This window comes from Molossus molossus, unplaced genomic scaffold (assembly GCF_014108415.1).
Source record: "Molossus molossus isolate mMolMol1 unplaced genomic scaffold, mMolMol1.p scaffold_m16_p_6, whole genome shotgun sequence".
NCBI lineage: Eukaryota > Metazoa > Chordata > Mammalia > Chiroptera > Molossidae > Molossus > Molossus molossus.
In genome coordinates this window covers 18,743,301-18,760,465 of record NW_023425399.1, presented here as the reverse complement: position 1 = coordinate 18,760,465, position 17,165 = coordinate 18,743,301, and the positions used below count along the sequence as shown (strand labels likewise).

The window sequence follows — 17,165 nt, the reverse complement described above, 5'->3', positions numbered from 1 at the left end:
ATATGTATTTTATTTTACTGGCTTAAGCAGCAGCTGCCTGTTTTGAGAAGTACATGATGTAATATAATCATGTATAATTAAGTTAATGGTTCAGAAACAAAACGATAGTAGTTTTGAAAAGGAGCAAGTTAGCCCTGGCCGGTTTGGCTCAGTGGTTAGAGCGTCGGCCTGTGGTCCTGAGAGACCTGGGTTCGGTTCCCGCTAAAGGCACGTACCTCGGTTGCAGTTTGTCCCCGGCCCTGGTCGGTTGTGTGGGTGGCAGCCACTCGATGTGTCCCTTTCACATCGATGTTTCTTTCTCTCTCTCTCTCTGTTCCTCTCTCTCCCCCCCACTCTACCTGAACAACAACAACAAAAGGAGCAAGTTAGGTTGTGACACCAGGCTAAAAGGGCTTAGGGTTGGAAAACAAGGACTGTGGGTAATATATGAGCTCAGATATAAATCTGCTTATGCTCAAGGAGAGAAAGGATCTAAACAATCTTTAGTAGTGGCACCTGAATGTGGAGTTGCCACAGTGGATCAGAGACAGGTTGGTGCATCATCCTCTGGCCCAGCTGCAATGGGAAACAACCCCTACTCAATATTAAATTGAGAACACAAATATCTCAAAGCACACTTACCAAAAATAGATTATTGACTCTCATATTACAAAGCACAGAAGGAGGAGACATATGATTATTTTTAAAAGTGAGCTAAAAAATTATGAGGTTTCTGCCCAGCCAGTGTGGCTTCAGTGGACTGAGCGTTGTCCCATGGACTGAGAGGTCCCGGTTCGATTGCCGGTCAGCGCACATGCCTGGGTTTCGGGCTTGATCCCCAGTAGGGAGTGTGCAGGAGGCAACCAATCGATATAGCTCACAAAAATCAATAAAAACATATTTTTAAAAATTGTGAGGTTTCTCCTTACTTCATCTTATTATTATTATTTTTTTTGGTACGTGCCTCTAGTGGGAACTGAACCCGGGACTCTCTGGTCCGCAGGCCGATTCTCCAACCACTGAGCCAAACGGGTCAGGGCTCCTTACTTCATCTTAAAAACTAACCCAAGGAACAAACATTTAAAAAATTCTAGGGCTATTAATATGTTTAAAAGGCACTTAAAACATTCCTTTCCAATCCAACTCAAAATACATCTCTGTCAAATATATTTTGAATAAATGTTTTTTTTTTAAAGCATACAATTTTCATGCAATTTTTCTTATAATAGTGATATTTACCAGGGTTGAAAGGTTTGAAGGATAGAGCCCCAACTTTCTGCAGAACAACCTGAAAGTGCTTTTACCACAAAAACAGGAAAGGCATTAATGATTGGCTCTTTCACTGACAACATCCTGTAGTCTTTTAAGTAAAACATCATCATTTTCTTGACAGAGGCGTTTGGCAGGTGATTCTGCATCACCATCAATGGCTATTGCTCGCTTCTTGGTTCTCTGTTCACCTTGCCTTATCATGTTGTTGATATCTTTCAAACTCTGTTAAAAAATAGAGGACATACATGAGTAAAAGGGGAAAAAGGGGAAATAGCAAAGAACTAAGCTAACTGCTTTTGCCTACCCTCTTATCTTGCTGGGACACAGAATATTTTTTTTGAATCAAGGCCAACTGAATAAGGGTAATTAGAATTAATGTTTTCAGTTTTTAAAAAATGAATTTACCTTATAGCAGTAGTTCTCAAAGTGTGGACACAGAACAAATGCGGCAAAAGCATCTAGAAACTTATTAGAAATGCAAAATCTCAAGTCTCACCTTATAACTACTAAATCGAACATTGGGGGTAGAGCCCAGCAATCTATGGTTTATCCAGCCCTCCAGGTGATTCTGATGCTCCTCAAAGTTTGAAATCCTCCTCCTAGAGCAATTCTTTTGAACCTGTAATATACCTACTAATAATCCAGGGATCCTGTTAAATTTACAGACTCACATTCAGTAGGGCTGGTGTGAGGTCTGAGTCTGCATTTCTAAAATGCTCCAAAATAATGCTGATGGTTACTAGTTATAGTGTGCTTTGTTTGCTAAGTATAGTATAAACTCAAAAGATGTTTGTGGAAATGAATGAGAAACTCATAAGTTAAGGAGCTGCCCTTGTATTTGGACTGAGTTACAATCTGTCCCAGTAAAATTTCTTCCAGTTGGCAGTGATTCTGGCTTCCGGGGACATACTGAACATATCTGTTTGATAGTCCTTGAAATGTCAGAAAACAGCAATCATGTCCCACTCACATCTTGCTATAGGATAAAGACAGATAAACACAGCTATCTGTGTAAATAGGAGGAGGCCTCTTTTCAGACTCTTTACTATCTTTGTTACCATAATCCACCAAATGAACTTTCACTTTTGAGGCCTTTCTTTAACTTACTGTTCCCCATATCTGATCACTAGCAGGTGTTGCCTTACTGGTCCCTTCTCAAGATCTTGCTAGAGCAGAAAGACACACCAGACTCTTGCGGTGAACTCCCCTAATACCATGTCAATAGTAATAAATTAAACTACCTCAACTGAATACACTGTTCTTGATCATAGGCAACTTGCCATAGTAACAGTTCATATTTATTTTCAGAGAGCAGATTAAAGATTACTAAATGGTAATGTAAACTCCAGTTTTTAACAAATGTAGATAAGTTATCTGGAGTAAAATTTGTGTGCACCTTACCTTGGAAGGGCTGCCGTTGAACTTATATAGCAGAGCAGTCCTTGGCGTAAGTCCTGACCCATTCTTGTGTGGGGATACATAAATAGAGTGCTGCTGGGAAATTCGGCGTGGTGAGCCTGGCTGTTGCTTAATATGTGGAAAAGGAGAGAGTGGTGGAGCTTCCATCTGAAATTAGCCAAAAATAAATTGTCTTAAGATAAGAGTTTTCTTTCATTTTGGAATTCTGAAATATTTTTAATTCTTACTGGCATCTCCTAGTTGGGAGTCAGTTATATTGTAAAGGCTTATTTATGGCTGAAAATAAGCAAAGAAATGGTCTGTTATCCTTTCTTTTTCAACAGTTACTAAAAGAGAAACTAAAATAGATTTTCCTGATCTTTCAGGAAATCCAGAAGAATTCTGGGTAAGACACCAGAAGCAGTAAGCCAGGAGTACAGGAACCTCACGTCCATTCTCAGAAAGTAAGGGCAAGAACTAATCAATGTTTTAACACTTACAATAAGAATCTCTCTCAACACACACATACCCACAACCAAAGCTGCAGCAGAGAGCATAAAAGAGAGGCAGAGAATTCTATGAGCCAGCAGGATGAGTCTAAGATAGAAATCTGTTAATGAAATGTTAAGACTTTTCTTTAATATTTGATATGTTTCCTTTCCAAGAATAAATAAAGCTGGCTCTCTGATTATTATTCATTTTCATCTTTAGTTGAAGCTAATAAAGCTAGTTCCAACTGGCTGATGATAGAGATATTCATAGCATAGCACAGCATATGATGGGAGTTAAAACTGATGGAGTAGGATGAACAATCATAGCCTCTCAGGACAGAGAGTCAGAGACCATATTCCTTGAAAGGAACAAGAACAGAAACGGAGAGAGAAACACAGATAAATATACATGGCTACTGGCTGGGTGTAGCTTTTACTATGTCTCTCTTTGTTTTTTGTTTTTGTTTATTCTATATTATTTAAGAAAAGTAAATAAATAAATGTGTGAAGTTGTGAGGAACACAAAAATAAATACACTTGATTGTTAAACAGGGAATTTCCTTTTTTATTTTTATTTTATTATTTTTAAATCCTCACCCAAGGACATTTTTGTATTTATCTTCAGATAGAGCAGGAGGGAGAGAAGGAGGAAAACAGAGAGAGAAAAACATCAATATGAGAGAGACACATTGACTGGTTGCTACCCATACGACCCCAACCTGGGTTGGGGACAAACTGCAACCAAGGTACGTGCCCTTAGCAGGAATGGAACCCGGACTCTCTGGTCTGTGGGCCGATGCTCTAACCACTGGGAAAAACTGGCTAGGGGAGGAATTTCATTAAAAAAAATATGTATATTATAAATACTTTTCCTATTTATCAAAGTTCATTAAAGAACACCCCAAATTATTAAATTATCTTCATTCTTCAGGAATTATTCATTCACAGAGCAGATCACAATTTCATATCTTAAATCCCAGGGTTCTCATGCACTTCTTGTGGGCCTCAGTTAGGTGTCCACAGTGCTCTTCTTTCTCAATGATGCATGCATGACATGCCTTCTTGGTCTCTGGGCAGGTGCAGCAGGACTTCAATGGCTTCTTCTCCTGCGTCTCAAAAGGGGCAGGGCTTGCTGCCGCCAGACCCGGCATTTTGCTGAAAGCAGCTACTAGTAGAGGCACCCGGAACTCTCCCACCCTTCGCAAGAGATCTCTGTTCCTCTTTCTTATAACTAAAGTCTGGGAATCAACTCAGTTTATATACTGGTAATACTACTTCCACAAACTTGCTGGTACTGCCAAAACTAGGATCTGCATAAATATTTCTCAGCACTGCCTCTATTTATAATTCAGGTCTATCTATTTCCTTTTCTCTTTATCTTGAGAAAAACACTTAATTACCAGAATTAAGTTTTTTTTTGTTTTCTATATTCCTATCTAGCCTTTGCCTATCTGTATACATAATTTCTAGCAACATAATCACAGTATGAATTAAATTCCCGTGATTTCCTCTGGTCTCTGCTGTATCATAGCCTAACCACTCTGTAATTAATTACTAGTATATTTTGTCCTATAATGCATCAGTGAGGCTTTAACTCTGAAATACTTATCTAGCAAAATAAACTTATAGTAATCAAACTATGACTATAATATTTATAAAGCAATAAAATACAAAACGTACCATATGGTCTTGATTTGACAAATCATATTTCAATGCAAATGACTTCACTCTTCCTACATATACTGTATTGTAAAATTTGATAAGATCGCCTCTTTCCTCTCTCACTGGTGCACTGGAAAAATCAGGTGTTTCTGTAACATCTTCCAAGTCTGTTAAAAGAATTCAGTGTTGTAACAGATGTACCACTTTAATATAAAATTGATTGTTTAAATTATAATATCAAATAAACACAAATCTTTATGTATAGCAATCAATGTTTTCAGAAAAGGTTCAGAAATCTACAAATATTATGAATAATTAAAATTAAATCTTGAGAAATACAAACATGTAAACTTAAGGTGATTCTCTTCTCCAGATACTCTTTTCTCTAGATACCTAAAAAAATGTTTTTTAATTATTTTTCTTTATTGATTTCAGAGAGAGAGGAAGGGAGAGGGAGATACAGACATCGATGAGAGAGAACATCGATTGGCTGCCTCCCACATGTCCCCTAACAGGGATCGGGCCCACAACCTGGGCATGTGCCCTAACTGGGAATTGATCTGGTGACCTCTTGGTGCATGGTTTGATGCTCAACCACTAAGCAACACCAGCAGCGCTTTTTTTTTTTTTTTTTTTTTTTTTTAATTTGTTGATTTGAGAGAGAGAAAAGAAGAGAAAGAGGAAGAGAGAGAGAAAGAGAGAGCGAAACTATGGTTTGTTGTTCCACTTATTTATGCATTCATTGGTTGATTCTTGTATGTGCCCTGACCGGGGATCAAACCTCTTACCTTGGTATATTGGGACAATGCTCTAACCAACTGAGCTATCTGGCCAGGGCCTCTCTACATACTGTTTGAGCTCATTGTCACTGGTGGCTCTTAGAGGAGCACCAGCAGCCTTGGGTTGGGGTTTAGCTAAACTAAGCTCTAGAGTATGGGTGGCAGTGGCAAACCCTGAGATTCAGATTACAAAAAGGCCTATGTATATTCATACTGCAGAGAGGTGGAAAGACTCTAAAAGGTAAGGCATATCCTCACAGATTAAGAAGCATGATGAATTGCTTGTGTTTATTTTTTTTTTGCAAACAAATGGCAGATGATAGGTGTTCAAAGAGCCTAACTTTCCCATGCACAATAGAAACCTCTGTTCCCTAGCATCCTCAGTTGTAAAATGACAGCTTGCTCCAAGGTATTTTCCTATTTATTGGTGTAACTCTGGGACAGCTTGTGACACAAGGCAAAACTTTATTCTACTCTTTTTTTAAAAATAGAATTGTTTTTTTCCCCCCTTTATTTATTTTTTTAGAGAAAGAGAAAGGGAGAAGGAGAGAGAGAAACATTGATGAGAGAGAACATCAATTGGCTGCTTCCTGCATGCCCCCCACTGGGGGTTTGGTCCACAACCTAGGCATGTGTCCTGACAGGGAATTGAACTGGAGACCTCTTGGTGCATGGGTTGATGCTCAACCACTCAACCACACTGGCCGGACTATTCTACTCTCTTTAAAAAATGTTTTTATTTTTTAGAGAGAGAGGAAGGGAGAGATAGAAACACCGCTATGAGAAAGAAACATCGATTGGCTGCCTCCCGCATGACCCCTACTGGGGATGGAACCCACAATCCAGGTATGTACCCTGACTGGGAATCAAACCGGGACTTCTCAGTCCATGGGACGACACTCAATCCACTGAGCCCCACTGGCTGGGCTTATTCTACTCTTTTTTGGGGGGCGAGAGTATTACAAACAACTGTCTATATATACATACAAAAGTCATCTGCTTATAGGAACTAAGAAAACCACTGGCATTTAAAAAGAATTCAGGCCTTGGCTGGTTTGGCTCAAAAGTTAGAGCATTGGCCCTCAGACCCGAAGAGTCTTGGGTTCAATTCCTAGTCAAGGGCACGTACCTGGGTTGCAGATTTCATCCCTGGTCCTGGTCAGGATCGTGCAGGAGGCAGCCAATCGACATGGACACATTGATCTCTCTCTCTCTCTCTCCCTTTCACTCTCCCACTCTAGCTGAAAAAAAATCAATGGAAAAATATCTTCGATTGAGAATTAACAGCAACCAAAAACAAACAAAAAAAGAATTGTGTCTCGAGTAAAGTTCTATGCAAAAAAATTAGTAAGTGTGATTCTAGAATCATGGCATTTTCTCTCTTTGCAGTCCTGAGGTTTGTCTTCTTCAGATACATTTCTCCAGCAGAGGCTGATGAAATGAGCAGCAGAGGCTCTATAAATGAGCTGTAAAATGCTATTGCTGTGTCAGTGTCCTGCGCTCCTATAGTTGATGAGCAGACAGTTTTGCAAAGTTGTCCCACTGCCTGCATCACCAAGGAAAAGATGATCACAATGCAGAACCAGCTACAGAACATGCAAGAAGGACTGTAGATCACATTAGCATCATTTCAGGTATCAAGAAAGGGAGCCCTTTTTCTACTACTTAAAAATTTCCTATGCCCAGCTGGTGTGGCTCAGTGGACTGAGTGTCATCCCATAAACTGAGAGGTCCCAGGTTGTGGGTTGGACCCCCAGTGGGGGGCATGCAGGAAGCAGCTGAAGGATGTTTCTCTCTCTCTCTCCCTTCCCCTCTCTCTAAAAAAAAGATTAAAAAAAGTTTTCTACAAATAATGTCACGGTTACTTTCTGTGGAGATGTGGTCAGCGGTTAGTGGATGAGAAGCTTCAGTGTCTGAGGGTAATCTTTAACTGAGTAAACACATGAATTCAATAAAATATTGGATTTAATCCCTCATTTCTTGAGCCCTGTGCCAACTCAGTACCAACAGATTATCTGTCAATATTTAGCGACTTTAGCCCTGGCCAGTTTGGCTCAGCAGTTAGAGCGTCGGCCTGCGGTCCAGAAAGACCCGGGTTCGGTTCCCGCTAAGGGCATGTATCTCGGTTGCAGTTTGTCCCTGGCCCTGGTTGGGTCGTATGGGTGGCAGCCACTCGAAGTGTCCCTTTCACATCTATGTTTCTCTCTCTCTCTCTTTTCCTTGCTCTCCCTCCCACTCTGTCTGAACAAAAAATGGAAAAATGTCCTCGGGTGAGGATTAAAGAAAAAAAAATTTAGAAATTCAAACACACAATTGACTCTTGATTTCTGCCAAGTCATACCTCAATCTGTGTTTGATTAAAGCCTTCAGACAGAAAGCAATTCTCTGGGCCCTAGCCAGGTAGCTCAATTGGTCAGAACATCATCCCAATACACTAAGGTTGTAGGTTCGATCCTGGGTCAGGGCACATACAAGAAGCAACCAATGCCCTTGTCAGTTTGGCTCAGCAGTTTAGAACGTTGGCCCGAGAACCAAAGGGTCTCGGGTTTGATTCCATGCCTAGGTTGTGGTTCAGTCCCTGACCCTGATCAGGGTTGCACGGGAGGCAACCAATCAAAGAGTCTCTCTTACATCGATGTCTCTCTCTCTCCCTCCCTCCCCTTCCTCCTCCTTCCCTCTCTGTCTGAAGATAAATGCAAAAATGTCCTCGGGTGAGGATAAAAAAAAAAAGAAGCAACAAATGAATTCATAATAAGTGAAACAACAAACCGATGTTTCTCATTCTCTCAAATCAATAAAAAATAAAATAAAATAAAAAATAAAGAAAGCAATTCTTTGCCCTGGCCGGTTTGGCTCAGCGGTTAGAGCATCGGCCTGTGGTCCAGAGAGACCTGGGTTCAGTTTCGGCTAAGGGCACATACCTCGGTTGCAGTTTGTCCCTGGCCCCTGTAGGGGTTGTGTGGGTGGCAACTAGTCGAGGTGTCTCTCTTGCATCGATGTTTCTCTCTCTCTCTCTTCCTCCCTCTCCCCTTCCTGCTCTATCTGAAATGCAAAAATGTCCTCGGGTGAGGATAAAAAAAAAAAAGAAAGCAATTCTCTGAATATCTGTTTCAGAAGGAAATGCTTTATGGCTCTTCTATGAAAGAAGTAAAACTCTGAGAATTATAGCTACGGTTAAAGTACTACTGTTACTAACTAAATAACCTCTAATAAAGCAAAGGTTTTTCCAGGAGGCTCTGAACATATCAGAATGTGTGGAATTACTGATGTAAACCAGATACTGGACGAGTGGTCTTAGTTTTTCCTTTTTCACAATTTTCAGTCTGTGACATTTTGCTCTCACTATTCTTCATGCCTTGTCTCTGACTTCTCCAATTTCCTAGGGCTCCAACTCCTGCCTCATTTCTTCTAGTCAAGAACTCCTCCCCAGTACCTCTATACGCCAATTGTGTGAAATACGAAACTGCAAATATCTAGGCTCTAGACCTTCTCCCATCACGTGAGAGCAGGGACTTCCTAGGGATTTCTTCACTGTTCCAACTGCCAAAGGACTCTAAACTAGAATATTGCCTGGCTACACTGCTTAGGATTCTAGTCACACTGAACTTTTTCTTCCTAGATTTATAGTATCTCTGGGTAGAAAGTGACCTGATTGGGCTAAATTCCCTATCTAGAGACAATAGTTGAGAAATGAGAAGAACATGTTTCCCACTTCAATCACTATAAGCTAATTTCCCTATCCCATTACAGAAAAGATAGTCTTAAACCAACTTCAAAATACATGACTTTCCTTGCCCAATTAACTATTATAATTTCATAATTTCCCCTACTGCTCTCATAAATAAGAGAAATGTATTTATTATTATTATTATTATATAACAATGTCAGACAATTAAAATGTGGCTTTAGGCCCTGGCCAGTGTGGCTCAGTTGGGTGACTGTCGTCCCATGCACCAAGAGGTTGTCAGTTCAACTCCCGGTCAGGACACATGCCCAGGTTTTAGGCTCAATCCCCAGTAGGGGTGTGCAAGTGGCAGCCAATCCGTCAGTGTTTCTCTCTCTCTCTCCCCCTCTGTCTATCTCTCTAAAAAAAATTAAAAAAAGTTATTTTTAAAAAGTGGAATTATATAAACCGCCAGTGAATGAGACAATCCGTTAGGAGACTGGAGATAATAGCTGCAGAGCTCCAAAGAGACATGATGAATTTTTTAGCCTGGATCTTTGGCTTTGGAAATTTTCAAAGCCCTAAACTGAAAGTAGGAAGGGAAGACATTGGCTGACTAGCTCAGATGATTAGCTTCTCACCCTGAAGTGACAAAGTTTTGGGTTTGATCCCTGGTCAGGACACATATAAGAATTAACCAATGAATGCACAAATAAGTGGAACAACAAATCGATACTTTTTCTCTCTTTCTTCGTCTCTCTACAATCAATAAATAATAATAATGATAAAAAAAAAAAGGAAGTTGGAAGGAAGAAGGCAAGTTATTTTAGGGTTACATTTGGTCAAAAAATACAACCATAATATATGGTTAGTCTTATATCCCAGAACAATACATTTGCATCCAAGGGAATAGTAGCTATTTCTCAGGGATCCTGGTTTCAGAGGTTGGGCACACCCAAATTGTCTGGGGTACATATATTGATCAAACCCCCCCAGCTATCACTGGCAGAGGAGCTGGTTCCTTTGCACATAGTCATTAGTTTTCAGATTGAGAAAAGGCATATATTGTGACTCTCACCACTAAAAAATGGAGAAACAAAATTATTTTAAGATGAAGGTAAGAAAGAAGATCAGAATTTATAAATTAAAGGGTCAGGTTGAGATATGATGGGCTTGACCAACACAGCAACACTTTCCTGGAACAGGCACTTAAAATTCATTTTATCCCCATTCATTCCTTTGCTCCTCACAATAACAATGTGCAGTAAATATTTCAGACTGGCTTTCTGACTGAGAGGGCATCCTTATCTCCAGTTATGCAAAAGCTACTAACCACAGACCACTTTAAAACTTCAGTGGTTTTAGAACATTTCAGTGATATTTTGGCAGTTCCTTATGAGTTCTAAAAGCATCACTATAATCTAAAAACAAGAAAAAATGTGCTCTAGTCATATTTTGGTTGTCTATTGTAAATAGATACTATAAATGTATCTAATGAGAAATAAAGTTATCCAATTATTAATTTGCAGTTACCTATTTTAACACCTCATATGAAAACAGAATTTTTGTCCCTTCAGAGATTTGCTATAACTGTTTCTTATTTTTGTTTTATATGTGTGTGACCTAGTTTTCAACATTTAAAGGATTTTAAGCAAGGAATAAGGCCTTAGAAAAAGTAGCTTTAAAAAAGACAAAGAGCCCTGGCCAGCTTGGCTCAGCAGTTAGAGTGTCAGCCTATGGACGAGAGAGACCCAGGTTTGATTCCCGCTAAAGGCACATACCTCGGTTGCAGTTTGTCCCAGCCCTGGTTGGGGTCATGTGGGTGGCACCCACTTGATATGTCTCTCTCACATAGATGTTTCTCTCTCTCTCTCTCTCTTCTCTCTCTCTCTCTCTCTCTCTCTCCCCCTTCCTCTCTCCTTCCCACTCTATCTGAAGATGAATGCAAAAAAAAAAAAGTCCTTGGGTAAGGATTAAAAAAAGACAAAGAGCCATACTCAATAATATACAATAAATGTTATATTGCTTATAAACAATATTAATATATAATAGCTTCTACTTACTGGTACTAGGCCTTATTATAAGCAGACTGTGTTAAACACACACACACACACACACACACACACACACACACTCTTTTTAATCCTTAAAACAAACCTCTGAGGAAGTACTGTAAAATTTTCAATTTACTAGAATACACTTGAGTATTATGTTTGTGTTACTTAGATTAAGCTATAATCTGGGTCTCTCAAATATTCTAAATCAAGAATGCCAGTCTGGGGAGGTCTGCTAACATGATAATGAAGAATGCATGGTATATAAGTGAACTGTTTTAATTAAAAAGCCCATTCTCCACAGGTGGCTACTACGAGGATTCTGTTGGATATATGTCAATCAATAGTCAATGCTTTGCTAATTAACATATTCAATATCTGGAATAGGTTTTTATTGATGAAAATAGCAACCATTTATTAAATATGCCTAATGCTAAAAATTGGCTCATGATGGGAAGTATTTAACATAAGGAGATCGGTTAACATATTTGAGACACTATCCACAATACCATGAAAGAGAGGAAAGATCCTGTGAGGTCTGTGGGGCTTTACTATTATGGATGATAGCCAGTCCTGAACTCTGATGCATATTGTTGACTTCATCCTGGCTTTAAAGATAACAGAATATTAGCATCTGCCTCAAGTGAACCTTTTATGTGAGGCAGTAGTTGGACAGACAGCTAGGACTTTTAGCTAACTGTATTGGATGCAGAAACTGTGTGTTTTTAAAAATAGTAGTCATTTTATTCCTAATGATGAATTTGTTTATAGAAACAGAACTGTTTTTCTCAAGGTGGGGTTCTTTGGTTTGTCCAAATCTAGGTCGTTGCATTTAGCTATATAGGAACTGAAACTGACTTGCCTGGTGGTATTTTCCTCTGTAACTTTCTCACTTTTTTGGTGCCAAAATACTGAGACCATTAACCATTGGCTATTCTCCTTGCTCTGTGCCACTACTACTGGATAGGATCTTAAGAATGGTATTTTTTGCCCTGGCCGGTTTGGCTCAGCGGTTACAGCATCGGCTCATGGACCAGAGAGTCCCGGATTCAGTTCTCACTAAGGGCATGTACCTTGGTTGTAGTTTGTCCCTGGACCCAGCTGGGGTCGTGAGGGTGGCAACCAGTCAATGTGTCTCTCTCACATTGATGTTTCCCTCTCTCTCTTCCCCTCTCTCTCCCTCCTGCTCTATCTGAAGATAATTGCAGAAAATGTCCTCGGGTAAGGAAAAAAAAAGAATGGTATTTTTGTTTGCCTGCTAATAAATATCTAAATAACTGTATACATAACAATTTGATCTCTTATAGAGAGAGTAAGCTAACCCTCACTCACCTCAAACTTCACTGGTAAACACTGTATCAAAAAGAAACCATGAGCTCAGCTGGTGTGGCTCAGTGGATGAGCATCCTCCCATGGACCGAGAGGTCCTGGTTCAATTCCCGGTCAGGACACATGCCTGGGTTGTGGTTGTGGGCTCGATTCCCAGTGGGGGGCGTGCAGGAAGCAGCTGATCTATGTTTCTATCTCTCTCTTCCCCTTTCTCTCTAAAAAAAACAAAAAAATCAATTAAAAAAAAAAAGAAAGAAACCATGAGCCCTGGCAGGTGTGGATCAGTGGTTAGAGTTGTTCTGCACTGGAGGGTCGTGGGTTTGATTCTGGTCAAGGGCACGTGCCTGGGTTGCAGGTTCGATCCCCAGCCCTGGTCAGGGCACATGTGGGAGGTAAACAATAGATGTGTCTCTCTCATTGATATTTCTCTCTCTTTCCCCTCACTCTCTCTAAAAATCAATGGAAAAACTCCTCCAGTGAGGATTAACAATAACAAAAAAAGAAACCATGATCTATTTCCGTTTGCTGACTTATATTGTCTTAAACTTCATTGGTCCTATATCTCAGATGGTTGCTGGCAGTTACTTTCTCATAGCCTACACTATTTACCATCTAACCTCTGATGCCTGTTTTCATTATTATTATTATTATTGTTATTATTATTATTATTTTTAAATCCTCACCCCTGGATATTTTAAATTAATATTTTAGAGAGAGAGAAAGATAAGGGGAAGGAGAGAGAGAGAAAGAAAAACATCCATGTGAGAGAAAAACATTGATCGACTGCCTCCCGTTCACACCCCAATAGGGAATTGAACTCACAACATTTTGGAGCATGGGATGACATTCCAACCAAGTGAGTCACCTGGCCAGGGCTGATGCCCGCTTTTGCAGGGGCAGAAAAACCACCCAGGACTGATAAGCAACATGTGTAACAAAAACAGAAAGGGTTTATTTGTTTGTTTTTTGGTGAGGTTTACTGTCTCTATACTTCTTATTGTCTTAAAAAGGCTCAGGCCCTGGCTGGGTAGCTCAGTTGATTAAAGTATTGTCCAGATATGTCAAGGTTGTGGGTTTGAGCTCCAGTCAGGGCACATACAAGAAACAACCAATGAATGAATAAGTGGAACAACAAAGCGATGTTTCTCTCTCCCTCCCTCTCTCTAATAAAGTAAAGTAAAATAAAATAAAATAAAGGCCAAGGAATAATATCTTATGTAAAAAGTATGTATTCTTAAACTAAATCAGATTCTGGGCAACTGTTATTAAAGAATTTTTAATAAGATCTTAAAAGTTCAGATCCTAGTAGACATCATACTCATCTTAAATATTTATGTAATTTAAAAAAAAGTCTTTGACCCAGATAGTTACTCTAAGAATTTATCCTAGGCAGGTGGACCAAAGACTAAACTACAGTGATTTCCTCACAAAGCTGTATAAAATTGGAAACAATCTAAATGTCCCATATTATACAATTAAATAAGTCACAGTACATATAATATACATGAACCCATACAGGGTGGGGCAAAAGTAGGTTTACAGTTGTTCATATGGAAAATAACACAATAATTGTCTGGCCAGTGTGGCTCAGAGGTTGAGTGTCGACCCATGCACCAAGAGTTTGCTGGATGAATTCCCAGTCTGGGCACATGCCCAGGTTGTAGGCCAGATCCCAAGTGGCGGTGCATGCAGGAGGCAGCCAATTGATGTTCTCTCTCATGGATGTTTCTATCTCTCTCCCTCTCCCTTCTCTCTCTAAAATCAATAAATAAAGAAAAAAAATTTAAAAAAATAAAAAAAATAACACAATAATTAATAAATAATAATGCAAGTATAAACTGCGTTTTGCGTCCTCACAACTATAAACCTACTTTTGCCCCACCCTGTATATACACATTAAGTAATGCAAAGGTGAGACAAGGAAAAGGAGATGGGTAGAAGAGGTATTTTCACAATCTATCAACATATGAATACAGAACATTTGATTTTCCTTTCTTTGAAAAAAATTAATAGTGCCTGAAGTCTTAGCATGATGGTAGCAACAAAGTAGCAGCTTTGCCAGTGGTGGCAGAATACCTATATACTTTTAATAAGAAGATTTCCTTAATTGACTCCCCAGGCAGATCACTGAATAGCTATCTTACTTTCCCTGTTATCCATATTTACAGTAGTACCCCCTTATCCACGGGGATATGTTCCAAGACCCCCAGTGATAGTACCAAACCCTACATATACTGTTTTGTCCTACACATACATACCTATGATAAAATTTAATTTATAAATTAGGCACAGTAAAAGATTAATAACAATAACTAATAACAAAATATAAAAACTATAACTATATACTGTAATAAAAATGAGAATGTAGTCTCTCTCTCTCAAAGTATCTGGAATTTTTCACTGACTTTGGGTAACTGCGATCAAAGAAAGAAAAACCATGGATAAGGGAGGACTACTGTATTTTAAAAACTTAAGTGCCCTATATGTGTTTTATTAATGTATATAAGTGGACTAGAAAACGTCTTCTAAAACACAATTAACAGGAGACAAACTAATGGTTTCAATATACAACCTCTTTGGAGGAAGCACCTGACCCATACTTATCACAAACTTATTTATTTCTTCCCAAAACACATATGCATTATCCCACCTACATCTTTGACTCCATGTTGCCTGACATCACTACATTATGTACAATGTAATCAAAGGTGTATTACATATAGAATGTTGAATTGGGCAACTTACCACACTCTGTCATTGCAAAATCACCATTTTTTTTTTGATTGTAAGCCATAACTTCTCTTGGAATACTTTTCAACAATACACTTCTATAGACCTATAGGTCAGAGGGGAAGAAAAGAACTGCTGAGTCACATAAGGCACAGATTAAGCAAAACCAAAATAAGAACAAAAGATCAAGCCAATTAAAAAGTATTTGTCTATATTGGTGATCATCAAGGGCAAGTTGTCATTAGTCTCGTAAAAGTAGATTATTGCAAACATCTTAGAAGAGGAAATACTGAAGCAGAGTCTGAGCCTACACCTAAAATATGCCATTGTAGGAGTTTACAATGTAAATCGAATTAAACACTGATGAGCAGGTTTTACTAAATAAAAGTAACTTCAGCCCTGGTTGGTTTGGCTCAGTGGTTAGAGTGTCGGCCATGGACCAGAGAGACCTGGGTTCGGTTCACACAAAGGGCATGTACCTCGGTTGCAGTTTATCCCAGACCCTGGTTGGGGTCATGTGGGTGACAGCCACTCGATGTGTCTCTCTTACATCGATGTTTCTCTCTCTCTCCCCTTCCCACTCTATCTGAAGATAAATGCAAAAGTGTCCTTGGGTGAGGATAAAAAAAATTTTTTTAAAAGTAGCTTCAAAGATCTGAACTTGCTCCTCCTCCCTTTTAACTCCTTACCTCTCACTGGGGCTTGTTTTCCTGCTCCCATCCTATTCTAATTTCCTTTCAGATGGCCACATGAACATTTGTTTCATTCTTGCCCGTAAACTCTTTCCTACCTTCAAGATAGCTGATAGGTATGATCCATTTTTGCCTTATCCTATGGTACTTGTATTTAGAAGATATTTAGGAAGGTCTAGCTTGGTCAATTTTTTTTTAAATCCTCAACAAAGGATACTTTTCCATTTATCTTCAGAGAGAGAGAGAGAGAGATTGATTTGAGAGAGACACATCGATTGGCTGCCTCTTGCATGACCCCGACCAGGGCCGGGGACCAAACCGCAACCGAGGTACGTGCCCCTGACCAGAACGGATCCTGAGACTCTTCAGTCCTCAGGCCAACACTCCAACCACTAAGCCAAACCATTCTGACACATAGTAAGTTTACACTAGTGATCTTAGGGACAATCTGGACCTGTCTAGGTTCTGTTCCTGAGGGATTTTTCTGAAGAGGCCCAGAAACTCTTATCCTGTCATAGTTTATAACAAACACTTGTACATGGCTCTTCTAATGTCTCTAAATTACTATCAGGGTATTTCGGGGTTTAAGAAGTAAATCTAGCCCTGGCTAGTTTGGCTCAGCGGTTAGAACGTCGGACCGTGGACCAGAGAGTTTGGGTTTGGTTCCCGCTATGGGAAAGCATCTTGGTTGCAGTTTGTCCCCAACCCTGGTTGGGGTCGTGTGGGTGGCAGCCACTCGATGTGTCTCTCTCACATTGATGTTTCTCTCTCCCTTCTTCTCTCTCTCCCGCTCTATCTGAAGATAAGTGCGAAAATGTCCTCAGGTGAGGATAAAAAAACAAATAAACAAACAAAGTAAATCTATTGGTGTGGCTCTCTTAGAAGGGGGGTCATTACCAGTACTCCTGCTTGAGATAGGTGAGCCACCATCTTTCTTCCTAAGATGGCCGATTATGGGGGCCAGAGAACAGGCCACTATGCTTCCTTAGAGCAGAACATCCAAGCTCTTGAATGGCCTTAAGGTAACCTAACCCTGTTGTCTAAGATACCATAACAACAATAATATGGATCTAAGAGTCATTAATGCTTACTATGTGTCAGGCCACTACACTAAC

The 17,165-nt window shown here is 39.6% G+C and overlaps 2 protein-coding genes across 7 annotated transcripts in view; both read right to left on the bottom strand.

The window, feature by feature from the left end:
- Nucleotides 1–1,218: 1,218 nt before the first annotated feature.
- RBL1 (RB transcriptional corepressor like 1) overlaps nt 1,219–17,165 on the bottom strand; it is an 84,524-nt gene continuing 68,577 nt past the window's right edge. For 4 of the 6 annotated variants that reach the window (XM_036244995.1, XM_036244996.1, XM_036244999.1 and 1 more), the window contains 4 exons: nt 15,374–15,464; nt 4,821–4,969; nt 2,653–2,817; nt 1,219–1,473 (listed from right to left, as the gene is read on the bottom strand). In XM_036244995.1, the coding sequence (XP_036100888.1) occupies nt 1,303–1,473; nt 2,653–2,817; nt 4,821–4,969; nt 15,374–15,464 (576 nt within the window). In that variant the 3' untranslated portion in view covers nt 1,219–1,302. Of the gene's footprint in view, nt 1,474–2,652; nt 2,818–4,820; nt 4,970–12,795; nt 12,844–15,373; nt 15,465–17,165 lie in introns of those variants that run through there. The other 2 variants (XM_036244997.1, XM_036244998.1) reach the window with 2 other exon arrangements.
- Nucleotides 4,103–4,291, bottom strand: LOC118618627 (cytochrome c oxidase copper chaperone-like). The gene has a single exon (XM_036245005.1). The coding sequence runs from the start codon at nt 4,289–4,291 to the stop codon at nt 4,103–4,105; it is 189 nt and encodes a 62-aa protein (XP_036100898.1).

What these genes read in the sequence shown, in the direction of transcription:
- LOC118618627 (XM_036245005.1), bottom strand. Translation starts at nt 4,291, where the DNA reads ATGCCGGGTCTGGCGGCAGCAAGCCCTGCCCCTTTTGAGACGCAGGAG.